At 42.2% G+C, this 27,892-nt stretch overlaps 1 protein-coding gene across 3 annotated transcripts; it reads right to left on the bottom strand.

The window, feature by feature from the left end:
- Positions 1-39: 39 nt before the first annotated feature.
- ERCC3 (ERCC excision repair 3, TFIIH core complex helicase subunit) lies at positions 40-24,807 on the bottom strand. 3 transcript variants are annotated; one of them, XM_079130301.1, is made up of 15 exons: positions 24,665-24,807; positions 24,119-24,324; positions 23,250-23,486; positions 21,502-21,551; positions 20,958-21,093; positions 20,615-20,779; positions 19,969-20,173; positions 18,875-19,189; positions 16,566-16,750; positions 12,597-12,799; positions 7,438-7,534; positions 6,433-6,550; positions 4,083-4,201; positions 2,084-2,236; positions 40-504 (listed from the first exon to the last, which is right to left on the bottom strand). In XM_079130301.1, exons 1-15 carry the CDS (start codon positions 24,690-24,692, stop codon positions 373-375), a joined length of 2,349 nt encoding a protein of 782 aa, XP_078986427.1. In that variant the 5' UTR covers positions 24,693-24,807; the 3' UTR covers positions 40-372. The 3 variants fall into 3 exon arrangements, with proteins under 3 accessions (XP_078986427.1, XP_078986426.1, XP_078986428.1); XM_079130300.1 differs by having other exon boundaries at positions 24,644-24,792; XM_079130302.1 differs by having other exon boundaries at positions 24,655-24,747.
- Between the last annotated feature and the right edge of the window lie 3,085 nt (positions 24,808-27,892).

Genomic DNA, 27,892 nt, shown 5'->3' with positions numbered 1-27,892 from the left:
CCTGTGACAAGGCATAAAAACACTTCTTCAACAAAAGGGTGAAAAGTTCCATTTTGTTTATTTAACTGAGCATCAAGATAAATATATCTTAAACAGTACAGATTTTTATATACAGGAATGCCCCACTCCCAAATAAGTTTGAAAAAAAGAAATAATAATCTTGCCTTCTTTTTTAAAACCCTGGGTGACCCATGAAGGCAGAACCCCTGATGTGGATTTTCTTCAATATGGTCAGCAGATACTGAGTTTAGATCAGTTTGGCTGATGCTGCAGGAAAGTACATAGATGTAGAGAAAAGATGTTATACTGAAAAATCCCTTTCCAATGCTGGGACCAAGCACCCAGTCTTCAACCAAATAACCTAGGTGGGTGTCATTTCCGAAAGCGCTTAAAAAGTGGGTGCACATGCTTAGTGGAAGCTTTGCTCCTTGATGAGTGGTACTCCATGTACACAGTGTCATCAGCCCCGGACATAGAGCTCATGGTGCCAAAGCGCCGGGACGCCTGCAAGGGAGGAAGAGAACCCAAGCCAGTTAGTCTCCAAGGGAAAAAAGACTTCTTTTATAAGTTTAAAATCAAATTCAATATATTTTATTATTTTTAAACAAAGTTTATTGGCCACTGTGTCTCAGGCATGGTTCTGAGCACTTTACATGTATTACCTCATGAAGTCCTTGTAATCATTATAAACCTCATTTTACAGAAAAGGAAATGGAGGCACAGAGATTGAGGAACTTGTCCAAGATCACATAGCTCCTAAGGAAATAGGACTTGAATACAGGCAGTCTGGCTTGTATACTCTCGTCTACAAAGCAGTGTAGAATGCTACACTACTTTCCTTAATGACAATTTCAAGAGTTTCATTATTTTAAACATGGCAGAAATACCTTAAAATCTCCTGAGATATCACTTAAGACTCTGAATCAAGGGGAAAGCTAAAAGCCCTGGTCTTGACTCATGGCTCCACCTCTCCCTGGGCATGTTGGGCAAGTGCTGAATATCCATGCCTCAATGAACACAACTGTGAAATGGAGATAACCACACCTGCCCTGACGGATGAGGTATGAACAGAAGTCACAGAGGTCAGGGGCTTGGCTCAGAGCCCAGCACACCACTGAATCCATGTTACAGGGGAAATACACAGCCAAGCACTGACCTCAGGGTTAGGGCCTCACCTTAACCCCTTAGGGCCAGTGAGAAAAGGAGACTTTCCTGAATCTCAGCACAGGCTGCAACCCTCTGCAGGAGGAAGTCTTGAGCTGAAGGAAGGGCAGCACCAGCCCAGGTGAGAGCTGCTTCTTTCTTACCTTGTTCCAGTCATTGCTTACCTTTTGGCTTTAATACTAATTGAATCTTTAAAAAGCACTGATTCAATTGTACTTCTCTCTTTGGAAAGGCCTAGTAACAATTCTCCATAACAATACTCTCATTAATTATACCACATTACATTTGCCTGGGAACACAGTAGGCACTCAATAAATTTAAATGAAAGGTTTAGTACTTCCAAAGAACTCTAAATTTTTCAAAATACATGTTGAAGCTACCATACAAACTGATCCTCAGATCCATCTCCCAGACTAGAAGGCTCAACTCTATCACTGAGGAGGAACCCGAAAGCAAGCTGACTTGTCCAAGGCCAACAACAGGCACTATGCTGTCACACACACCTCCACCCCCACTTACTCCACCCCCTCTACCCCAACAGCCTGAGAAGAAGTGCCTGGAGTCACCCGTTCACCATCCTGGGCTCCAAAACCAAAATACTAACAAATGCTCCTGATAGAGTGTTAGACGAACAAGCAGGAGATGAGTCACAGCCACTGAGAGTCCAACCATGTTGGACAACACACATTCAGGAAGGGATGTGCACCAAAAGATGAACAGGAGTTGTTTCTACTATTTTCTTCTCCACGTTTTTCTGTTTTTCAAATTTTTCTCCAAACACCCCAGGTACACATATGCGTGCACACACACACACACACACACACACACACACACACACACACACACACAAAGACTGTGTGCATATGTAAGTGGCTGTACTTCAGGAGCGCTAACACCTGGAGCCTCACCCACTGCTCACCTGGCTGGACTTGGAGCCAAATTCTCCTGCCACAACCTCCTCCTCTGCGTCTAGGTCAGTGGCTGCCAGGACTTTCTGTAGGAGCTGCTGTTGCTCCTCTTTTGTAGAAAATGCCAACTCTTCTTCCTCCATGCCAGCAAGCTTTGTGATCACCTGCAAATTCAATAGCGGACATATCCCTTTCTGTTATCTTCCCCTTGGCCCCACTCGGCCTTCTCCAAAGTCCACTTCTTGTCGCTTCCCTCCCATAGACCCAGTCAGCCTTGTGGCCAACAATGGAGAAGCTTCTCTCTGGTGTTCCAGAGACCAGCTTCAGAACTGCAGTAACAGGAAGCTATACTAATGATTCCAAGACAGGGATGAAGGAATTACAGAGGAATCTCTGCTCCCAGTGCACACAGGGTTCCTGCTGATCTGTGTGGGACACAGGACAAGGTTGTCTGGCTTCTTCTCTTTTAGCTAGGGGCAATGACACTTTTCAGACCTCTTCAGCTTGGTTGGAGGACAAGATGTTTGGGTTTTGAGCCCAACTTTTTAGCAGATTTGCATCATGACCCAACCCCTCATCCATGCTGTTAGCAACACTCATAACTCTGGGTTCTTATAGCACCTCAGGGTAACAGGAATGCCAACTCAGAAAGAATTCTCTGAGTTCTTTGAAAGGCTAGCCTGACAGGACCATGTACACATGATGTCTATGTGGGCTAAGGTGCCTTTGTCCAGAGCAGCCAGTAAGAATTCCTGGATTGTCTGACCTTGATATGTCCCACTGTTTGCAGTCTGGATGTCTGGCCACCTGAAGGACTCAGATCCTCACTTCTAGAAATTTTCCTTTAACATTATGCAGAGAATTGGAGTGGGGGGGGGGCACTGGGGGTTACCTTTACATAATCAACCCAGGCTTTCTGCAGTTTTAGGTAGACTTCATAGTAAGTTATCCCTATAGATATGAAAACCCAGTTTCCATCTTGCTGTCATCTTGCTCTTTTAGAGAAAATCTGGCCAATAAATTCTCACTATTCTGAAATTATTAAGTGCTTTCTCTTACTGGAAGCCCTGGGTGCCAAGCACAGCAGAGTGGAGGATCCTTGTCAAAGGGCATAGCTTTTATCAGTTTCCCTTCATTACCTGTTTCAATATGGGAAGACTACTGAGGGGAGTACAGTCACTAGGGTTCCTGTTGACCTTCTGTGTGGGATACCTTGTCCTCTGTCTAAGGCTAACCATGGGAACTCTCACCAACATTTTAAGAGACACAGCTGAAGGCTGGGGGTGCAGTTCAGTGGTAGAGGACATGCTTGGGATGCACAAGGACCTGGGTTCCATCCTTGGCACCAAGGGGAGGAAAAAAAGACAATTGAAAATGTATCTAAAAAAGGCACTATGGTTTTTTGCAAAACAAGAACCAGAGGAACATGTATGTTTTAGGAATGTTCTTCCAGTAGACCCAGGGAATTTTCTTCCCCTGCTTCAGAATCTTCAAGCCCCCCACCCAAAATAAGACCCTTTGGGACACTAAATCCTAACATAAATTTACAAGTTATGTCAACTGGAAAGAAAGCAAATTACCCCAGCAATGAAAGTTAGCCAGAGCTTTAGTAATTCCCAAGTTATCTGATGACCCAGTTTATAGTACAGATTGCTCCAATATCTGGGAAGCACACTGAGGCTTGGGGTTTATCAGCCAAGAAAAGACAACCCAAGCCACCTGGAGTGGCACCAACCAGAGAAAGGAACCCTAAGAGGTTCATTCTCAGACAGGGCTGGCCACAGGGTCTTGGCACCTCCCTTTTGCCAAGATACCACATTTCCCGCCAACATCAAATGCTGTCCCCAGTAGTTTATGCAGAGACAAAGGAGTCTGAGGCAAGGCCTCTAATACCCTAAGGCTCTCTGCCTGCTTGCGGTCTGTCTCGGGCTGGTGCCCACACATCTCCGGAGGCCAGAATACCAGAAAGGCTTTGGTCATGGCCTAGTCAGAGGCCTAGTGGATACATACCTTAAAGCTATAACCTTGATCTACTAAGAATCTCTGTCGCTTGGTAGAATAAGCCATTTCCTGTGTGTCCTGGGACACCAGTGAGTAGAAAAAGGCATTGTACTCCTCTGCAACCATCCCTGTAGGGAGAAGGCAAAAGAAGGCAGGGAAAAAGGTAACACTAGCCATTAGAATGCCAGGAACTTTAGGTCCTAAGCTCAGAAGCAAGCACCACAGTGGGACACTTCTGCAGGCACAGTGTGATCACTCTGATTTTGCATGGGACTTCATCAAAATAGCTTTCTGTGCTTCTATGAGCACTATCAAGAAACTAAAAAAGACAATCTACAAAACTAGAAAATACCTGCAAAGCACATATCTGATAAGAGACTTGCATCTAAAATATATCAAGAACTATCACAACTCAATAAGACAGATAAGCCAATTACAAAATGGGCAAAGGATCTGAACAGACATTTCTCTAAAGACAAACAAATGGCCAAGGAACACATCAATACCATTAATCATCAGAGAAATGCAAATCAAAACCACAATGAGATATCACCTCACCTCCACTAGGATGGTAGAATCAAAAAGATAAGATAATCACAACTGTCGTCAAGGACATGAAACAACTGGAGCCCTCACATACTACTGGTGAGCATGTAAAGTGGTGCTTTGAAAAAGTCTGGCAGTTCCTCAAAATGTTAAACACAGAATTATTAAAACATGATCCAGCAATTTTACTACTGGGTATATATCCAAGAGAACTGAAAATATCCATACAAAAACTTGTATGTGAATTTCACAGTAGCACTATTCTAAGAGCCAAAAAATCAGAAATGACCCATTTGTCTGTCTATCAACAAATAAAATGTGGTATGTTCATAAAGTGGAATATTAACTGGCAACAAAGATAGAATAAAGTACTGATACATATCGGTAATCCTTTTGAAAACATTATGCTAAGTGAAAGAAGTGAGTCATAGAGTGCCCCACAGTGTGTGATCTCCTAATGAAACATCCAGAATAAGCACATAAAGACAAAAGTAGATTAGTGGCTGCCTAGGCCTGGGGGTTGGGAGCAAGGAAAATGCAGAATGGCTGGTAACAGATAAGGGCTTCTTTTTGGGAGTGAAGAGAATATTCTAAATGTACACTGTGGTGATAGTTGCACAACTTTGTGAATATACTAGAAAATAAAAAAAAAAAAACCCACAGATATGTATACTTAAATAATTACAGATGCTTAAGCCACTAATTTAAAAACAAGCAAACAAATGCAGTTCAGAGAGAAAACCTCTAAACAGGGAGAATGATCACAGAAACTAGGACAGAAAATACTCAGGCCTGAAAGACCTGATTTTTCAGGAAAATGCAAACATTTCTGCTTCACAGTTCAAATATCAGGAGGTTAAGCATCTATATACTGCCTTTGAATTCAATGGTTTCTCTTTTAAGAGCTCAGAGATGCAAAGGGTTAGACATATTATGCCAAATATTTCGACTGAGAACATACAATTCTAATCAAATTCAAGTGTTTTCAATTTAGCTTTGCTTCTTTTTTGTGTGGTGAAGAATAAGGAATAAGTAATGAGTGATTTTCACATTTGCTAGTAGACTATATTCCTGTCAGTTTATAAAAGTTTATCAAGCAGACTACTGTATTCTATGTCTTATAGGCTCATTCTTACAACAGTCCAGAAAGACAACACAATCATCCCCACTTTGGAAGGGAAAACCAGGGCTCAGAGGGGCTAATAGTTTGCCTAAGGTCACACAGCTAATCTGGAGTTCAGTCCATGCTATTTTGACATCTGTCTTGCTTTCATTTAAAATTTAATCAACTAGCTGCCTCATTCTTAAGTAACATATGATTCCAACTTATGCCCACTAATCTTGGCATTTTCAAACATCCCAGTAGTTCAGATGCTTCCTGGTTTGATAAGTAAATTCCCTGAGGACAGGGCCTACATCCTTGTCTCAGGATGTGCCTGATCCCAGGAAAGAGGCAGCCACATCTCACCAACATCAGTCGCTGCCATGCCCATGGCTGAGGTCTGGGCCCTTCTGCTGCAGTCAACACACACAGGAGGCCCCCTCATGAAGACTAATCAGATCAGAGCACACCCATGTGAACTGCAGGCCACTGCCACGGAAAATACCATATTCACTTCAGTGATATGGGAAGTAAGGACCATCTACTCTTGGTCCTTGCTTCAGGATCTCTTCTCTTCAGGGTCTTTCCAGTCCCAGGACAAATCTTGAGACACTGAACACACTGGTGGTTCATCCCTCCCCTCCCCTCAACCAAAGTGGTTTAGAGGAGAGTCTCCTCCATTCACAGCAAAGGAGGAAAAGCTGCCTGTACCTTTTTTGGCTCGAAGCACCCGCCCTAGCCTCTGGGCCTCCTGCCGCCTGGAGCCACCATGGGATGAGATCTGAATGAGGACATTTGCTTCTGGCAGATCAAAGGATGTGTCACCTACCTATAGAAGTGAAGCAGCTGTGAGTTTGGGAAGGTTTTTACATCACACACACACACACACACACACACACACACACACACACACACACACAAAGTCAACTAGTCCAGAATTTTAAATTTTACTTATTTATTTTTGTGGTGCTGGGAATGGAACCCAGGGCTTGTTAAACTGTGTTCTACCACTAAGCTACATCCCAAGCCCTGGCCTATAATTTAAATCTGCTCTGTGGGTCATTTTTAAAAAACACTCTCCTCTCCATACTAAGGTCCTTCTGATACAGATAACAGTGAAGTGGACCCCAGAAAGGCCTCTCTAGGACCTCGTGTGAGTTCTAAGAGTGCCAAAATAATCACTGCCATTAATAACCCACAGTCACCACTGTGACGCAGCAAGGCTCACAATGCTGCATGCAAGGAGGATAACAAAGACTCACTTCAAGTGACTTTTTTGTTTCTGTGGCTATAGAAATAGGTCAAAATCATCCACACTCCTATCTGATGACCACTGAGGCCATCAATAGCACCTGTGGGAAAATGTGGTCTAGGTCACTGCCCTGCACAGGATCCTGATTGTGCACTGGGTATTCAGCTTGGGGGATCTGACCACCAAAGTGCCACAGGCAAGGTCTAGTGCTCACTTTCCTAGCTATGATCACTCTATAGGTAAAATGTACTTCTGGGTTTTAGGTCTGTCTTCATCTGAATGACTTCCAAACCACCAGGCCATAGCTTCTGATGAACTATAGATCCTTTCCTAGGAAATACAGTTTAAAGTTCCTACATCCTAAGAAGAGGTGGGAAAAATCTCAGCCTAGTGAAGAGCCTTTATAGATGATACATGAAAATCCTAAATCTGCTTCTTTCAATTCCCCACATTGTCACACAAACCTTGGATATAAAGATGGTATTGATTTTGGGGTTGTGCTTGAAATTCTGAAGAATTTGCATTCGTTCTCCCTGGGATGTAGGCCCATAGATATATGGTCTAAAGAAGAACACAGATGTATTAGAAAAATCACAGACTCATACCTCAGCTATCCTGAAAACATATCAGAGAAAAAAATAAGCTTAAGTAAGGTTTTCTCTGAGAGGAAGCCCTTGGTCATGCCTGCTGGGGTATCAGAAGATCCAGGACAATAACTAGGTACAGATCCATCCCTGCCAACAGCCCCAGCCCTTCCCCCTCTGCTTCTAGGCTCAGGCCCACCACCCTCTTCAGGATTCCTCCTTGACTTGCTCCCACGTGGTTTTTTTTTTTCCCTTCAACATCTGTCACTCCAGGCAAGGATAATCCCCAATTTCACAAAGCCTAAAGGCAGAGAAAACATTTCTACATATTCTCCAATGACACAAGCAACCTCCAACAAAAGAGCAGAAAGTAGAAAAGGGCCCTTTAACCTTGTCCCCACTGCACTCCCAGAACAAGAACTTCAAAAGCTTCTCTTCAGTTTCTAGCTCCCTGCTACAGATTATCAGGAAATCTCACTGGTCATTGACTATGACACCTAGGGAGGTCATATCCCTGCCTTCTGTACCAGAATGTGCTGGTGATCAGTTTCCATAGCTTCCCAAAGAAGCTAACAGCAACAACAATGATAATAAACACAAAGAGGATAGGTACAAAGATCAGGGCCCCCCTACACCAAGCACTGAACTAGTACTACTTAAGAGAAATGAAATAAAATAATTCACCCATCACCACCAATATCCCTCAGAACTGCAAAGATTGTTTCACATTCCTCAATCTACGCAAAAGAAAAAGGGTCAAGCCAGATGAGGTAGTGCACGCCTATAATCTCAGCAGTTTGGGAGGCTAAGGCAGGAGGACTGCGAGTTCAAAGCAAGCCTCAGCAACTTAGTGAGGCCCTACACAACTCAGTGAGACCCTGTCTCAAAATAAAAATACAACAAAGGACTGGGGATGTGGCTCAGTGGTCGAGTGTCCCTGGGTTCAATCCCCAGTACCAAAAAAGAAAGAAAGAATAGGGTCAGGAATCTGAGGGAGTGGAGCCCAGATGTGGCTATCCCATGACCAGGACCAACAGTGTCCAGGACAGTGACTGGTAAGGATTTAAGATCCACTGCTTTTGCAATTCTGTGCAGTGCTACCCAATACCCAACAATATACTACAAGATGGTCTCAGATGTTTTCTACCTGAGAGAGCAAACCCCTCACCCACAGGAAGGCTGGGCAGAGCCTGGGACAGCTGCACACCCAGGCTGACTGCCTCTGGACAACCCAGATATAAAGTATCCAGGGAACCACACAATCTGTCATTTTCTGTATGTCTTGCTGTGAAAAAAACTTGGGAAGCCACACAGCCTGTCTTGCTGAATTGGTGGTACAAGTCTGTAGTTCTAGTGAAAAGAAACTAATATTTGGAGCATCCTTGTGAGATGCCAGGCATGAGAATCCACTGTGGTTGCTCTAAGTGATCAAGAAATAAAAGGAGGTTCACAGAGAAAAAGTACTTTTCTAAGGTCAGACAACTTCTATGAGGAGGAGCTGGTACCCAAATCAAAGTCTGTCTCCATAGATGATGTTCTATGTTATTCCACACTATGTTATACCCCAACAGTGTCTCCTGCAACTGTGCAGTGACACCCATTTCTTTCTTTAAAAATGGGAGAACACACTCTACCACCACTGGACACATCAGGTTGTCTACCATAAGTTAAGAATGGATTCACAGAATCGTTTCAAAATCAAGAATATAAGGCAAACAAAAACATTTTTACTTTTTTTTTTTTTTTTTTTTGGTACCAGGGATTGAAACCAGGGTCACTTAACCACTGAGCCACATTCCCAACCCTTTTTTAGAATATTTTATTTTGAGATACAGTCTTGCTAAGTTGCTTAGGGCCTCACTAAGTTGCTGAGGCTGGCTTTGAACTTGTAATCCTCCTGCTTCAGTCTCCTGAGCCACTGGGATTACAGTTGTGCACCACCATGCCTGGTCCCTTTCCAAAGGCCAGTTATTTTTAAAAAAGTTATTAGCAAAATTTGTAATTATCATTCCATTATACATGAGAGGCACAGCTGGCTACCTTTATCTCTGTCGGGCTGGTTCAGCACTGATAGCACCAGCACCAGGCAAATTAACATCTCTGTCCATAGGCTCAAGAGGCTGCAATCACAAGAAAGCCTCGGATGTTTCAAACATAGGTGTGGGGAGGCTCCAGAAAATCTGGATGAGCACTGTGGGGGGTGGGGATGGGAAGGAATATAGTTATTAAAAATGACATAGTAAACATAAGCACTGTCTTGCTGCTGCTCTTGAATCAACACTAATGTGACACTAAAGGACTAAAAGGACACAAATCCACAAAGAGAACAGGAGAACAAATAACAGCAGATGAGAGTAGTGGGTAATATCTGGAAGCTGTAAAGCAGATGCATGCTGGTACAGTGACTGAGCTAATAGATTAGAGAAAGCAGAAGCCTGAGCTGGCAGGAGAGAAAGTCAACAGAGAACAAGCCAATTTTCTGTGCAAAACACAGAAGGGTTCAAGAACTGGTGCCCAATTATGCTGGAAGGTGGGGTGATAAGCAGGATGGCAGACAGCAGGCCTGGGATGTGTAAGGAGCAGACTCCAGCCCCACAGCAGGCATGACTCCTGCCACCTGACAGGAAGCTGGAGCCTGGAGCCTTCCTTTCCAGGATCTGAACAAGGAATGTCTGCACTCAGGACATCAGCAGAGTTGAGAGCAAAGGCAAGACAGAAAGTGAGGCTTGAAGGTTAAGGCATCTCCTCAAGGCTGAGACTTCAAACAAGCCCATTTTTCCTCTGCTTCCACGAACTGGTTCCCAGAGGCTGGAAAATTTCTCTCTGTAGAAAAGACCACATACCAAGAAAAGACCTAGAGATACTGACTGGTATTTTATCAATCTGTCAATAAAACAGCCAGGTGCCTGCCTGATCATTCTGCAGGGAGTTCCATGTTCACTAAGAGATACAGAATGGCCTGTCACCTTTTTAGTGACTGACCCTCAAATAAGAAAATTCAGTCACAGATTACAAAACTCTGAAAGACGCTAAAGAAAGAAGTTAAAAGAATCAAAGTAAAGTAAAATAAAAAAAATAAAATAAAAAAGGAGAGACAGGATAGGAAACAGAAGGAAGCTTCAAAAGCTTTCATAGCCCCAAATAAAAAGACATTATACTCACGCAACAAGAACAGTTATTTAAAAAGAACTCTTGTAAACAAGTGTAATAATGCGCACCTATGATCCCAGTGACTCGGGAGACTGAGGCCAGTCCCTGAAACTTAGCAAGATTCTACCTCAAAATGAAAAATAAAAAGGACTTAGGGATATAGGCCCCTGGGTTCAATCCCCAGTATAAACCTCAACATCAAAAAAACCTCTCAGAAATTAACAGAAATTTCAACAGAAGTATTAAAAGACAAAGGGATAAAAATAAGAGAAAAAAGATAAGAGAACCAGGGAAGTGGTTCAGAAGATCTAACATCTGACCAATAGGGAATCTAAAAAAAGAAAACAAAGAGATGATGATTCACAAAGGAGAAAAAAAATTCTCAGAACAAGTTTCCATACTGAAAGCACCTAATGAATGCCCATTACAATGAAAGAAAAAGACTTTAACTAGGCATATAATTCTGAAATTTAAAAAGAGAAAGAAGATCCTATCTAACAGCTTCCAGAGAAGGAAGACACAAATAGCACAACAGACCACAAACAGAGGAATTGGATAGCACCAGATGCCTAAGCAGCCATACTGGAAACTCTGATGTAAATGGCAAAGCCCGGCCAAACTACTGAAGGAGTTGAGTGAAGACAAGTCTGGAAAAGAGTAATCAAGTATATAGAAAATCAGGCAAAATCAACAACAAGGCAAACAAAAGAAAACAGAATCAGAGCACATTTATATATCTCCATCTGAACAATACTGTACAGTCAAAATAATGTAGAACTGAATTTTAATTTAACCCCAAACTTGTGCCATTACTATATTGGGAGGATGATGAAAGAAGAAACAAAGAGGTGGGGTGGAAAGTGGTATATATAAGAAAGCAAATCTTCAACTCCCATAGTAGGAAGTTAATAACCAATTTCTGTAATTGATAATCCAGAAATTGCTGCATAAGTTACTATTTAAAAATATGAAGGTAAACAAAGAAAAAAAGGTTCAAAGTGGCTGCATTCAGAGAACAGAGTAGGCAGACAGGTACAGAGAATAGTTTTTTCTTAATAATCTAAATGTTAGCTTTTATAAAAAGAAAAACCTTTCTAAATCTAAAAAAGGTACAATTTTAGAAGCTTACCTAATTTTTCTATGCCTGTTTTCCAATCCATACAATGAGAATAATACCTCATATGGCTGAGGTGAGAACTGAATCATATATATATATATAGTGCTCCTAGCACACAGCTTTCTAGGAAGAAGCTGTTCTATATTTGTTCTTCCCCATCCACCCCCCACAAAAAGAATTCAAAGAACTGTGTCCAAAGAGGACCTTGTCTTCTGTGACACTTACAGCACCTGAAGGACTGCATCACTGTAGGAAGAAGCACAGGCCTCTTATTTCAGACTTGGCAGCCATTTTGCCACTTGGGGTTTAAGCACAGGGCGGGGTTGTGGGTTGATGAGAATGCTCAGGGAACAACTCCCAAGAAGATCTGTTCAGATGCTAATCTACATGTATGATGCTGGCCCAATCCATCCTACCTTCCTTCCTTACTCCTGAACCATATAGTATGGCCTCAATTTCCACCTATAGTGTTCACTTGGCCTGAAACTCCATACACCAACTCCTATCCACATTTGGAGTCCAGATCTGAGACAGTGCCCTCCCAGTAAAGCACAACTCTACAGCCCCTATTCTCTGAGGTCAGGGTGAACAGGTTCCACCTTCTTATATGTTCTAACCTCTGACTCTGACCACCTGCTTCTCTGTCTTGCCTGGATCCTGGAACCAAGGGCAGAGAATCAGACCTGTAGATCCCCAAGCAACAGGCACCATCTCTTCTCTCAGTGAGAAAGATTAACTGGTCTGGAGGCAACTCCAAGGTTTCAAGTCTTACTTGTTCAGTCGAATAGCATATTCCTTCAAGGCAAACACGTTGTCAGCAAAGACAATAATCTTGTCATTCCTCCTTTCATGAAACTTGATCAGAAACTGGCAAGCTCTGAACTTGTTGGGGTTCATGGTGTATAGCAAGATTCGTTTCTTAGTTTTGATTGCCACATATTCCCGGTAAAACTCAGGAGACATCGGGCACCAAACCTGGATGCAATAAAAAAAAGGGATCATTCTGCAAGTTCAAAGACATCACATAATTGGAAACTTTTGCAGCCCCTTTCATTTAACAGAATTAGCTTTAAAATTTTTCGAAACAAAGCCAATGGTTCATGAATTATATCTCAAAACAGTAGTCCTCCCTTGTCTGTGGTTTGGTTACCCATGGTCAATGGGGGCCTGAAAATATTAAATGGAAAATTTCAGAAATAAATAATTCACAAATTTTAACTTACACATTGGTTCTGAGTAACAGTGAAATCTCACATGGACCTGCTCTATTCTGCCTAGGATGTGAATCATCCGTTTTCCAGTATATCCACACTATATAACTACCTGTTTGTTAATCATCTAGCAGACCTTTCAGTTATCAGATTGACTGTCCCAATATCTCAGTGTTTGTGTTCAAGTAACCCTTACTTTACTTAATAAAGGCCCAAAGCACAAGAGTAATGATGCTAACAATTTAGATGTGCCAAAGAGAAGCATGAAGTGCTTCCTTTAAGTAAAAAAGGTAAGAGTTCTCAATTTATTAGGAAAGAAAAAACAATCACATACTGAGGCTGCTAAGTTCTATGTAAGTTCAAACCTTTTATCTGTGAAATTCTAAAGGAAAAGAAATTATTGCTGGTTTTTGCTGTCCTACCTTACACACTGTAAAATTTTCAGCTATGGTGCATAGGGTGCTTACCAAAGATGGAAAACACATGAGGTTACAGGACCTGCTACTATCTGAGGTTTCTGGCATCCACTGGGGTTCTTGGAAAAAAATCCCCTATAGGTAAGGGGGAACTTCTGTATAGCTGTAAATACATGCACAAAACTAAACCAAATCTAATACCTAATGTTAAACTGGAACACTCCCTTGTTCATCATTTTTTAAATGCAATCATACCCAAGGAATTATTTTCATGCACCGTGCAAGTGAGGGAATCTCAACCACTGATGCTAGGAACCCCTCCACTTAGACCACACCTCTGCACAAGTCAGCAATGCTCCTGAGAACTCCTCCCCCTACTCCCCAGCAGGGCCAGGAGCACTTTAGTTAGACTCTCAGGAATATGAGTACAAAACCCTCTGCTGCCAAGCTACCCTGTTGCACGCTGGTATCAGGGGCTTTCATTCATCTCTGTGCCCTGCACCCCAAATTTCACTGAAAACTCCACAGTTGGCAAGCTCAGAGGCTGGTAAAAAATAATAATTTCAAGTTCAGGTGTATGATAAAGTTCCCATGGCCAGTTTAGTGACCAATACCATATGCCAAACACCAACCAGAGCTCAAATTCCATAGGTGCTGCTGATTTCCCTCTGGACCACATCCTACTTGTGACTCTATGCATTTCTATTTTTTATAACCAACACAATTCTTTTTCATAGTGTAATCTTTAAAATCCTACACTTCACAAAGTATGAAAAACAGATGGTTCATACTATGTCATTAGTAAATAGGAAAATATAAATTCAAACCATAAAGGGATACCACTTCACACTTAACAGGTTAGCAGAAATCAAAAGAAAAAAATCACTATTGGGTATTAAAGGAGATGTGAAGCATCAATCATTGCTGATTATTGGAACACCCACTTTAGGAAACAGCTGAGAGCTCTCCCCATCCCCCATCCCTCATCTTCTTTCAGATACCAAGAGTTGATAGCTTCATTCTGCATGTCCTTCCTCACCTCAGATCTACAACAATGGAACCAGCCGATCATGGACTGAAACTTCTGAAACTATGAGCCAAAATAAATCTTTCTCCTTCAAGTGGTTTGTGTCTGGTATTTTGGTCTCAGCAATGAAAAGGTAACACAACTAGTATACTGAGATTTTCAGCCCAGAACATTCCTTCAAGGTATGTCTGCCAGGCAGGGGCCCATGCACTACAGGGTCACAGTCCACATTGTGAATAACACTGTTTTAGAAAAACTCTGTGGTTACAGAAGGCACCAGGAAATAGTAAAAAAAATAAATAAGGAAATAAATAAAAAATAAATGCAGCAACATTGTCAAATGTCAAAAAATCTAACCTCCACATTTATAGAGACTGAAAATAATCTAGTGGTTGCCTAGGACTGGGTGTAGGAGTAAAGCTGCACTGCAAAAAGGCACAGGGGACTTTGTGGGGTGGTGGAATTTTTCTTAAAGTGGACTGTGAGGATAGGTGCATGGTTCTTAAATTTACTAAAATCACAGAATTGTACATTTAAGTTTTAGTCAGCTATTTCACTGCTGACTGATCTGAACAGCACAATTGTAGAGGAAGAGTTTATTTGAGGGTTCCCAGATTCAGAAGTCACAATCCATAGACGGCTGGCTCCATTCCTCAAGAGCTTGAGGTAAGGCTGAACATCATGGCAGAAGAGTATGGCAGAAGGATGCAGCTCACATCATCAGGAAGCAGAGACTCTACCCTCCAGAAACAAACTATATACCCCAAAGCCACACTCCAATTCCAATCTCCTCCAGCCACACCCTACCACTTCAGTTAAACCCTATAGGGAATTACCTCACTGGTTAGATTAAGACTCTTAGAACCCAATCAATTCTCTGAACCTTCTTGTATTGTCTCACACTTGAGCTTTTGGGGGACACCTCATATCCAAACCATAAAATTTTACTGATGTGTAAATTAAAACCCAAAAAGCTGGTAAAAGAACAAGTGAGCAACTCAAATGTCTATCAACATTAAAAAAAGATTTTTTATTGCTGTGTAGTATTGTTATATATCAAATTGTGGTATATCTGTATAATGGAATACTACACAGTGAGTGACTCAAGGGAATGAACTACAACTATATGCACCATCAAAGGAATAAAGCCTCATGTGAGGAATAAAAATGCTGAGAAGAGACAAAATTCACAGAGATATATAATAACCTTATTCTACTTACATAAATTTTTTACTCTATCAGGCAAACATACTGAGGGAAATATACGTAGAAGGTAAAATAATAAAAGTCAGACAATGACAAATACAAGTTTGATGATGGTGGTCAGCACTGACAGGTAGAAAGGAAATGCAAGTGGGGAGGAACTGAAGGCTTTGAAGGTCCCAGAAACTGATCTTAGATGACGGTAAGTCTACAGACATACTAAAGGGTGAGGATTTTTTCAACACAGCAAGAATCTTCACAGGTTACTCACACTTTTTTATCCAAAAGACCACTCCTCACCTTGTCAGGACAGAAGCCACCCTACTCTAATCACTGAGTTACAGTGATTTTAAAGTGCCAGAAGGGTTTTTGTTGTTGTTGTTCCTTCTAAAAATACTCAGCTTTGAACAAGGATTTTTAACACATACCTGTGCAAGTATTCACTAGAGAAAAATATTGGGAAAATGTGTTTTTAGAAACAAAAACGATTAAGGCCACAATCTGTCTTCTTGGGATTTTGACACTGGGAGTGGTTTTGATGGACCCTCCAGGAACTCCTCAGTATAAGGGTAGGCAGAACACCTCAGGGACTCATTCACAAAAGGAGGAGGCTCATGGAATATAGACCCAGTGGCCTCCATTAGCATTCTGACTTTACCAGTTACTAACCATGTGACTCAGGACAAGGGATCCTGCTGCACTCATCTGTGAAGTGGGTTAACAATGCCCACCCCACAGGGTAAATGAGGGTACTGTAGGAGGTAGCAATAGTTTAGTTCAAATCCTGACCTGTGTATCTGCCCATAGGGAATCAACCTGATCACTTCCCCTTGTCCTTGGAAGGGATCCTTCCCTCAGATATCCACCCAATCAGGCCCAGCTACCTCAGCACATTGGACTTTGGCGATGTAACCATTGTTCTGCAGCTCCATCCAGTTGGCTTCATAAAGCTTGGGCCCAATCAAAAAATTTAAGTCAACAATTTTGTCATCTTCCCGGACAAGGGTTGCAGTCAAACCCAGCTTGCAGTGGGCCTGCACAATGGTGAGCACCCGTCGGAACATCTTGGCTGGAGGAACAATAAAAACATTCACAGGATCATTTTCCGAACTGCTCGATTATCACGAGCCTTATTATGACTTAGCACTGGCCTACGATACCACAGGGGCTAACTCCTGGGACTCAGGACCATAGTAGCCTGACTCTATATAAAAATGACAAGGCAAGAATACTTCATCAACACTTTAAGACCTGTTCAAAAGATGAAATCAAGAACAAGGGAGAAAAAAAAAGAACAAGGGAGAAATGATTTCAAGGAAACTCCCAGTTAGCAATCTCCTGATAATAGCTAAATGTGAAATGTAATCTTAGAACACCATTAAGTTCTAACTTGCACATAAAATTTACTCATCCTGAAACTTGTACTCAGGTGGGAGCTGAGGATCTGAAGGGAGAAAAGAACAAAAGGAGTCAACTATGCTCAGCTTCCCACCATCTTCCCAGAAACCAGGGAGAAAAGAGAGCCCAAGACAGAAATGAAACCCCAGGCATCATTCTGCCCCAAGCATTAAAGACCTAGGGGTGCTTGGGGCAGAAACCCCCCTTTCCAGACACTACCAATCAAATTCACTTTGGTCAGCTAACAAAATACTTTTTCTTCCTTTGTTCTAAATGTTATAATTCTTTCTCATCTATCAAACTCAAAAAGTGTATATGATATTCATTTTAGAAAACTCAATTTATACATCTTCATAGGCTAAACTTTTAAAAAATTCTAAACAGAGGTTAAATAGAGTTGTGCTTATCTTACAACATAATTAAAGGTAGGGCTAATGATACTTCAGAAATAAGTAAAAAACAACAAACAAAGGAATAAGAGATCAGAATGCAGCAAAACGCAAATGAAAAACACAAGAACAGAAGAATAACACAGATATCTAACTACAAGTAAATACTGTTTTTTGTTTCACACACTCAAGCTTAACATGGTGATCTTTTTTACATGTAAGTCAGTTCGGTCACCCTCTCTCCATCCCTCAGATGCCTTTTCACCTATTCAGAGTACAAGCCAAAGTCCCTGCTATAGCCTGACATCTCCATCCTGCCCTATCCTTGACTACCATGCTCTCCTTCCTCTAGTTGCATGGCTATCTTTTGTTGTCTGAACATATCAAGTAACTTCTTACAACAGAGCCTGTGCCCTGTTGCTTCCATCCAAAAGACAACTGGATCCCTAACCGGCCTTCTGTGAACATGTCTAAGTAATCTTCAGACATCCATAGATGCTGGAGGAGCTTTCGCTACACAAAAAGAACCAGACGCTGGGATCATTTTGACAATGTTCTGAATGTTCTACGTATGCTTCACATTTCATTTTATTTAGAGTATTCTCAACTTTGGATTTACTAATTTCTTAGGGTTCCCCATAATCTGTCTTATGAAGAAAGGTTTGACTAGTCAGCCATGGTGGCACAGGCCAGCTGCCCCACTAATGGGAGGCTGAGGTCAGAGGATCACTAGGACCCAGGAGTTCAAGACAAGTCTGAGCAATGTAGTGAAATCCCATCTCAAATAAAGAGAAAGATTTGCCTAGAAGACTATGCAGCAATAAAAGGAACAAATCATCCAAAATTTTATTATATGGACGAACCATTATGCAAAGTGAAAAAAGACACAAGAAAATATATCACGTATGATTCTGTTCATATGAAAATTTCCAAAAAAGGCAAATATATAGAGACGGAAAGCAGTTCAGTAGTTGCCTGAGGCTAGAGAAGAAAACAAGAATTGACTACAAATAAGTAGAGTTTCTATTAGATATTAACTAGGGACCAACACTAAGTCTTCAAATAAAACACAGAATTATTACAAGGGTTAGGCAGGACTCCTGGTCCAGTTTCACAGGACCATAAAAATAGGGAAAGGGTAAGGTGAGTTGCAACAGTAAGAAAGATGAAGAAAGGAAAAAAATATTACTTTCTCAATGCTGAGTCAGTGATTAAGGAAGCTATGAATGTGTACACCCCACTGCACCCAGTCCCATCTACACATGCTTAAGAATTAGTTTAAAACAAGCCAGCAAGTCTCTCTCATCATCTGGGTGGACTATACAGCAGTCTCTCCCCAACTCAACAACCAGAAATTTAATTTTTGTCTGTACAATGAGCAGATAGCTCAGCTTCAACCTGCTTACCTGGAATAGTATGCACTTCATCCAGGATCATGAGGCCCCACTCCTGTGTTTTAAGCCACTCCATGACTCGCTCAGCCTCCCAGGACCTCTTGGTAGTGTGGCCCAGCATGGAATAAGTGCTAATGGCAATGGAACAGCCTATGGGCTTGTCTTTGGCATCAGAGGTGAAGCGGCAGATCTGGCTGTCATCAATGGTGGACCACATCTTGAACTGGGCTTTCCACTGCTCTACAGACACAGCCGAGTTGCCCAGCACCAGACAGCGCTTTCTGACAGTGCACGCAGCAGTCACACCAACCAGGGACTTCCCAGCACCTGTGGGAAATCAAGGGATAATCCTACCAAAGGCCAGCTTGAAATGAAGGACAGGGACTCATTAGCACAGGAATCTAGGCAAATTTCTTATAGTGGTCCTCACAGAGGACATTTTTGAGGTATGTACTGCTCTAGCCTGCTTTCCTCCTTATAAAGAAGCATGTCCACTTTACACACATTAGAGAGAATCAGTGGGTGCTGAGTCCTTCTCTAGATCCTTACATAGATCCCCTTTAAATGGTAAAATCTCAAAACCAAACATTGAGAAGAAATACTCCTGTTACCACCATTTTAAAGATAGGAAAACCAGAAAAGCACTTTGCCTGTGGCCTTAGGACACTAGTGCTAGGAACAGTGCACCTAGCGCACACATCCTGCAAAGGAAGGACTCAGCGAATGACGGCGAATGATTTCACAGAATGAGAACCTAATCCCCCTGTACCACAGAATCCCCACCAGCACTGTCTTAACCTATACCCTGCTCTGGTTTTCTTCATTTCCTCTATCATTGCCAGAGATTTAATAGGTTGCTTAGCTGATCTGTTTATGATCAGTACCCCAGCTGAAGGAGCTCCATTGTGGCCCCAGGGCTTAGGCAAAGGGTCACACACAGTAAGCACTCAATAAATATTTGTCAAGTCATGAATCGGGGAGATAACTGACCTCAGTTGTCCCTTGGCAAGATGTGATTTAGGGAAATCTGCAAAGGGAGAGTGGGAGGCAGCTGGCAGATACAGCGAGAGGAGCCTGACCACCTTCCTCATTCAGGTTCCACTCACCACAAGGAAGAACAATGACCCCTGAACGCGCACGTCCGTTCCCAAACATCTTCCGCAGGCTCTTCTCCTGATAGGGTCTGAGGACAGCTGTGGGTTTCAGGTCAATGTTTATATCAGGGTTGACAGAATCATTCCGGAAGTCATATTCTGCTAACAGAGGGTACTCCAAGTGGATACAACGTTTCTGAAGCTCCTCAATCATTTCCTGGGAAGTCAGCATGAAGGAGCTTTTATTATCTTGTTAACTACAAAGTGTATTCAAAAACAATACATATTCAATGGGATCCAATGTTTAGAAAACGGCATTTTATTCAAAAAGAATAAATTTCACATCTTGCTTGCTAGTAATTAGGTTAAAGCACAAAAAGCAATCCAAACTACTAACAGTGTCAAAATGAACTCTCCCCCAATCAAATGGAGCCTCAGCAACTGCTTCTCATATCTCCTCGGGAATCTGCAGGGACCAGCCTCCCAGCATAAGGAAGAAGACACTCCAATTCCATCAGGAAGAATAATATGATGACACTCAGACACAAAAATGAAGCATGCCATCAGGGAACTGAAAGGAATCCCTTTCTTTCACACAAATTACAAAAGAAAGCGCAGGGCCATTCAGTGGAGAAGCAAGGAGTATGCATTCACTAACTTGCTTGACTTCGAAGGATACTGTCTGTGTCTCTTCTTCTTCTTCTTCATCTTTGTCCATTTGCTCATAAAAGTCAAACAGGTCCGTGGGGATGTCAGATTTACCCTGTGGATCTGTCACCCGGGAAGTGGAAGGCCCACTGCCGCCATCTGCCATCTTAGAAATCTGTTAAGAGAAAGGCGGGTTTCTGAACTTGCACAGAACTTGCTATAATCAAATAAGAAATGAAGTCACAAAGGGGGAGTAAAAGCCTGGGCTGCTAGATTGCCAGTGTGAGATTAAAGGACAGAGTTGAAATCCTAAACATCCAGAACCCAGGTGACCCAGGAGCCCATGCACGCACGGCAGATTTGCTTGTGAAAGTCTCTGTGATGAGTTCAGTGGCCTCCCCCTCAGCATTCCTCAGGCGGCATTCACGGATCACTGGGTCTTGGAGAAGATGCTGGATGACATCAGGGTGGGAACTTTCAACAAAGTACCTACAAACAGGAAAGGAAGGAGGTGCCTAGTGACCACTTCTTCATTTCCAGAAGATTCCACTAATCACTTAATTCAACGGTCTGGAAATAGTGGCCTCATAATGACTTTCCTCATTCTTTTGCTCCCCAAACAAATCACAGCTTGGCTCTGATAGAATATATCAGGGTTGTATACAAATCCCCACTTTGAAGTCAAGTCAGCCCAGGGTCTGAGGCCTAGCTTCCCTACTAGTGGGAACACAGTGGTCAGCAAATAAATTTCCTGCTTGGGCCACATCTCTTGTTCCTCTTATCTGCGCTTCAGGGGAGAGAGATATCTGTCCAGAGCAGACAGTCCCTGAACATTACCTTCTGCCCAGAGCCCTTCCTCCTGTCTATGTGCAAAGGATGGAAGTGCCTTGGGATTACCTGTTGTGTTTTAGGACCAGCTTGACTTTCCCATAGCTGACAGTACACAACTGCAAGTAAACACAACACCAAATAAGAAAAATTAGCAATGAGCACCTCGCTTAGAAACATTCACTACTGGTCACATCTTACCACCTACCAACCAAGTGAACAGTTGGGTTCACTTTAGCAAAACCCAATATGCAATCCTACAACAGTCAGATAAACCTAAACAGAGCTTCTTTCACTGGCCTCTTGCTTTGTGAGACAAAACCTTCCACCTATCTAGCAATTCTCAGCCACATCTCTTAATTTATAAAACACTGCTTAAATTCTCCTCTTTGTGTTTCCCATTTTGCTTTCCTCTCCATACTGACAGCCCCCATCCTAATCCAGAGGTTTATCCTATCACACCAATATTACTATGGCTCCCAGCATTGAGTTGGCATGTAGTGTATGCTCACTAATTACTTGCTGCATAAATAAAATATAAAACCGTGGGTTGGGGAAATAGCTCAGCTGGTGGAGTGCCTGCCTCCTAAGCACAAGGCCCTGAGTTCCATCCCCAGTACCGCACCAAAAAAAAAAAAAAAAAAAAAAAAAAATATATATATATATATATATAAATAAAACCACCTAGCTGTCCCATCAATGTAAGGAATACATTTCCTCAACTAGAATGTAAGGAATACAGCTTAAATTCTCCAACAATCTTCAGGAAGAAATCTAGCAGAGATGATGTGGTGAAAACCTGCCACTCAGACCTTGGGCTGTTGCTTACCTCTGCTGCCTCTCTAATCCACAACTGCACTGCCCCAGGGACCACTACAGGACATTTCTGGAGCAGTAACCTCTCCCTGGACACTGTGTAAGAAAAAAGAACTCTCTCCAGGTTCCTGCCAGCATCCCTGGGATTGGATGTCCACTGGCCCCTTTTGCTATTCCAGATTTGGGATCTGAATCAAATTCCCATTAGACCAGGCAGACAACAAAAGTCACTGGTCATCTCCTCTGAACAGCATTCATCCATGTTCAACTGTTGCTTACACAGAACCCTCTCCACTTCAACATTTGAAGTTCTTTTTTACTATCCCTAATAATACTCACTGACTATGGGTCTTACACAAGAATTTAGCCTTAAATGGAGTTTGCCACCTATATTAGTCAGCTCAGGCTGTCATACAGAATGGGTGACTTAAAGAACATTTTATTTTCTCAGAATTCTGGAGGCTAGAAATTCATAATTAAGGTACCTGCTGACTCAATTTTTGGTGACAGTTCTATTCCTGTCTTATTGACTGCTGCCTTCTCATTGTATAATACAACAGAGAGACAAACAGAGCTCTCTGGTGTCTCCTAATAAGGACACTAATCCTATTGGATCAGGGCCCCACTCTTAGGTCTTCATTTGGTTATAACAAATATAATCATATGGGATTTACGGTTTGAACATATGAATTTTGGGGGACAAAATCTATTCTACCACACAACCTATTTTGGGCTGCTTTCCCAAATAACCCTGCCCAGAACTCCCTGAATTAGTACCCCCACTGTGTTAGTACCACGGCCAGAAGCAACTCTAGGCCCCAGTCAGAAAACAATATTGGGTCCAGATGAATAGCAACAGGGTGTTCAGTTATTATGCTTCCCACAAAAGATATGAATGGCACATTTTCATGGCTATAATAGGATAATTAATGGGTAGCATCTATCCCCATTATGACCACATTGTCAGGCAGGCAGAATTGATAGCCTCAGTCCCCACTTGCCTTAATAAACTGAATAATTCCATCAGGGACTCCAGTCTTGCTGAGCTTCCTGAGGTACTCAGTGATGTCACTGGTTTGCAGCCCAACACTGACAGCTGCATACAAGGAGTAGGCAGTTAGCTTATACTCATGTATATGGGTTGGTCGGCACACTGGCTCTGCAATAGCCACCAGGAAGTCTTGGGCATATTTGTAAACTGGAGAGAAAGCTTCCAAGAAGATGTGACCATCAGGAGCCTGAGAAACAACAAATGGACGCAATAGGCAAGAAAACTAATGAGATGCAAAAACTTAAAGACTCTTCCCCATATGGTTATCGAGAAAGGATAAGCTATCCAACATCAGGGATACTTGTGCAACCAGTCCTTCAGATCATTGTAGGTACTGTTATTTTAACGAGATACAAAAGAGCAGGAGAAAACAGAAGAAAAGGTTTTGCAACTTATTGTCTGTTTCCTACTATTCTGCAGAGGAAAAATTTCCCCACCTTACTGACTATCCTCAAGCTACTTTTGGCTAGATTTCAACTGAGTGTAAAACATTATTTTAAGTTGGGCAAAAACTGGCTACAAATAAGTGATGAAATACACTGTTAACAAAATAAATGCTATTTATTAAATAGGTAAAGTACATTCCAACATGTAGTAGGTAGGTCTAGGGAAAAAGAGGGGAAATAAAAGGGTTAGGGATGAAGAAAGTCCAAGCAGGTCTGGCTGGGTTATGTGTGACCAGTTGTTCAAACAACAATGAAAGTTGTCTCTCCCAGCTGGTTCTGAGGGGCTGAATCTCACATTTTGGGTTCTATGAATGTCCAAGATTTAGCTGCCATTCTAGACCTTTGGGCCCTGCCTGACCCAAGGCATGCTTACCACCCACAGGGGCCTGGAGGTGTGGTCCTCCTTCAGTGGCATCTGCAACCTGTAGTCCTTGGCTCCGTATTCATCCACTTTGGTCCCGGCCTCATCCACCTGTTTCCCGGCCGCCGAGGGAACTGCCTCCTGAGAGTCGTTTCCAGGGGTTTCCTCTTCATCTTCCTCTTCATCCTCATGGTGCCGCTTCTTGGACTTCTTCTTGTCTGCGGACACCGACACAGAGGTAAGCACAGCAGGAACCTAAGGTCACAATGAACTGCCAACAGGTATTTCGCGGGAACCTGCCAGCAGCTTCATTCCACCTGCGCCTCGACCACCTAAGCAAGAGCCATATGCACCCCGTGGGCGTTGAGACCCTCAACCTCCTCCCACCCAGAGCCGTTGGCAGGGCTGCGCCCAGATCCGGCATCTCCCCAACCCAGTTGGACAAGGTATACCCGCCGACTCGGCCGCAGCCGATAAACCCCGGGCAGCTCGGACACAGAAAGGTGAGGGCGGGGCCGACCAGAACAAAAGACACACCGCGCCCGTGCCTCCTCTCACCGCGGTCCGCCCGGTCTCTTTTGCCCATGGCAGCTACAGTCGCAAACCTCGGATACCACCAGCGCCGCCCGCTCAACGCGGCGTCTTCTTTCAGAAGAACTTCCGGCCCACGCCGGAAGCTTAGCACCACAACAGGAAGTCCCGCCTTTGATCTCAGGGTCGCAGAAGCGGCGGGAGGTCTGGGGTCAGTGTAGCAGGTTATCGCCCATGTGATGCGAACGTAACACGCGTGCTTTTCTCCTCAGGCACACCTCTAGTCCTAAAGTGAGGTGTTTATTGAACGCCTGTGTCATCGGGCAACCTGCTTTAGTCGCTGAGGTAGAACACTGAAGAAATAGAGGCCTTGTCCTAGAGTTTAAATTCCAAAGGAGCCATGAACGAATAAATATGGAGCGAAGTACTCTTGAGTTAAAATAATATGGGCCCAGAGTGATAGGCAAGTGCCATTCTTGAATGGTCCAGGAATACCTCTCCGAAGTGGAGTTATTTGAGCCAAGAAATGATGTACCTAGGAAAGGTATAGATTGGGAGGATGCTTTTGAACATATCATATGTGAGTTGGCTGCATTAGTCTGTTCGTTTTCTCATAGCAAATACTACAGGCTACATGACTTGAACAGCAGAAATTTATTTTCTCACAGTTCTGGAGAATAAGGTGCAACAAGATTGGGCTCCTGGTGAGGGCCTGATTATTGGCTGGAAGAAAGCCACTTTCTTGCTGTGTCCTTTTGACGTCTCTTCTACTTATAAGGACACTAGTCCTGTTGGAGTAGGGCCCCACCTTCACTACCTCTTTGAAACCATATTATTCCTTACAGGGACTATTTTCAAATAGTCACATTGCGGGGTAGGCCTTCAATATGTGAATTTAGGGGAAGATGCTCTTCTCATAGCAATGGCCTGTTAAATGTCAAGAACAATACTAGATATGAGTCTGAAGTTCGGAGACCTAGCATTATAAATTTGGGAATTGTCAACAGATCTCTGGTATCAAAGCTATAGAACTGGTTGGGGTTACCTAAGGAGTGAATGCAGGTAGAGAAAAGACCCAAGTACTGGCGACCTTTCATAGTGAAGAGGTTGGAAGATGAAAGGGTCTTGGGCACCACCACCAGAAGGGCAATCAGAAAATGGTAAAATCAGGAGTCCTGGAAGTGCTGATTTCGTTTCAAAGTGAAAGAGGGAATCAACTATGTCAAATGCTACTGATCAACAGATTAGATTGAAGATTGAGACTCATCCTCAAGATCTGCAATGTAGAGATCAGTTCTCTGCCTAATGACTTAATACATTGAAGGTTTGCTATTGACTGATGATCTAAGTGAATTTCACTTAAGATGTGAAAAACCACACTTTTAAAACTGGCTTCTATACTAATAGTGGTGGCACACACGCCTGAAATCTGACCTACTTGGGAGGCTGAGACAGAAGGACTTGCAAATTTGAGGCCAGCCTTAGCAATCTTGCAAGATTCCTCCTGAAAAGATTGGAAAAAAAAAAAAAAAAAAAAGTCTGGGAATGTTGTTCAACAGTAGAATATCCCTGGTTTTAATCCCCAGTTCATTAAAAAAAAAACAAAAAACTAATAAGTGAAACTGACTTTAATATTTTCATGTTTTCCCTTTGTTTAAAGTAAAACTCAGGGCTGGGGTTGTGGCTCAGTGGTAGAGCGCTTGCCTAGCATGTGTGAGGCACTAGGTTTGATTCTCAGCATCACATAAATGAATAAAATAAAGATCTATCAATATCGAAAAATATGTATATAAATAACTAAATAATGTTAAAAAATAAATAACTAAAGTAAAACTCTTGGAAATTGGTGCAAAGTATAGCAAAGGTTACTTAAACCACACAACACTACCTTCTAGCTGTCTACTTTTGCTATGGGAGGAGGGGTAGAGTTGGGGGACCCAAGGCCTTGCAGTTGCTAGGCAAGCACTCTATCACTGAGCTACATCCCCAGGCTTTTGGGATTTTTTTGTTTATTTGTTTTGTGAGTAGTTTTTTTTCTTTTTGTGTGTGTGTGTTTTTATATCATGAAAATATTACTTCAACATATGATAATTTTATATCCTCCTGAGTTTTGTTCACTCCTCAAAGTATTTAATAACTATTTAATATTTAGTTGCATGGAAATATCATAATTTACTTAGCCAGACCCTAATTGGAGGCATTGGGATAGTTCCTGTTTATTCAGTTATAAATATCTCTATGGTGAATATCTTCAGATACTTTTTTTTTTTTTTTTTTTGGTACCAGAGATTAAACCCAGGAACACTAAACCACTGAGCCATATCCCTAGCCCATTTTATTTTATCTTTTGAGGCAGGATCTTGCTAAATTGTGTAGGGCCTCAATAAATTGCTGAGGCTGACTTTGAACTTGGGATTCTCCCGCCTCAGTCTCCTGAGCTGCTGGGATTATGGCATGTGCCACCCTGCCTGACCACAAATCTTAAACTGAGTCTTGGATTGTTTGCTTCTGGCAAATACTGAAAAATGGAAATACTGGGTTAAACATGGATTTTTTTTTTAAAGTTCCTGCTCCGAAACCTGATTAATTTGACTGGAGGGGGCAATGAGAAACAATTGCTAATCTAATATTTTCATAATTAAGAAACTATTTTGCACTAAGCAAACATATCCACGTTTATCAAAAAAGTTTTTAAAATTACAGATAATATTCACCCATAACTCTCCCACTGCTTGAGTGACATACATCCTCCCAAATAGTTTTTTTCTAAGTATTTTTAAACAAAAAAGTGGAATCATGTTATACATCTTATATAAGTTACTTTTCTTTCAGCCAATAATATGTGAGAGGACTGAGGTGGTAGTTCAGTGGTAGAGCACTTGCCTAGCATGTTGAGGCACTGGGTCCAATTCTCAGCACAGCATATAAATATAATAAAAGTCCATTGACAACTAAAAAAATATTTTAAAAAATAATATGTGAGAAACTCTTTGTATGGATACTATAATCCATTTGATAAATTCCTGTGATGGTTGATTGGGTCAAACACCATTCTAAATGTTGGTATAAAGGAACTTTTTAGATATGATTAACATTTACAATTACTAGAGTTTAAGTAAAGCAGATTATCCTCAATGTGAGTTGTCCCATCTTATCAGTTGAAGGCCTTAAGGGCAAAGACAGGCCATGTCTAGTTGCATATGCCTGTAATCCTAGTGACCTGGGAGACTGAGGCAGGAAGATTACAAATTCCAG

Source organism: Sciurus vulgaris (genome assembly GCF_902686455.1).
Source record: "Sciurus vulgaris genome assembly, chromosome: 3".
Lineage (NCBI taxonomy): Eukaryota > Metazoa > Chordata > Mammalia > Rodentia > Sciuridae > Sciurus > Sciurus vulgaris.
This window is presented reverse-complemented; position numbering and strand designations above follow the sequence as displayed.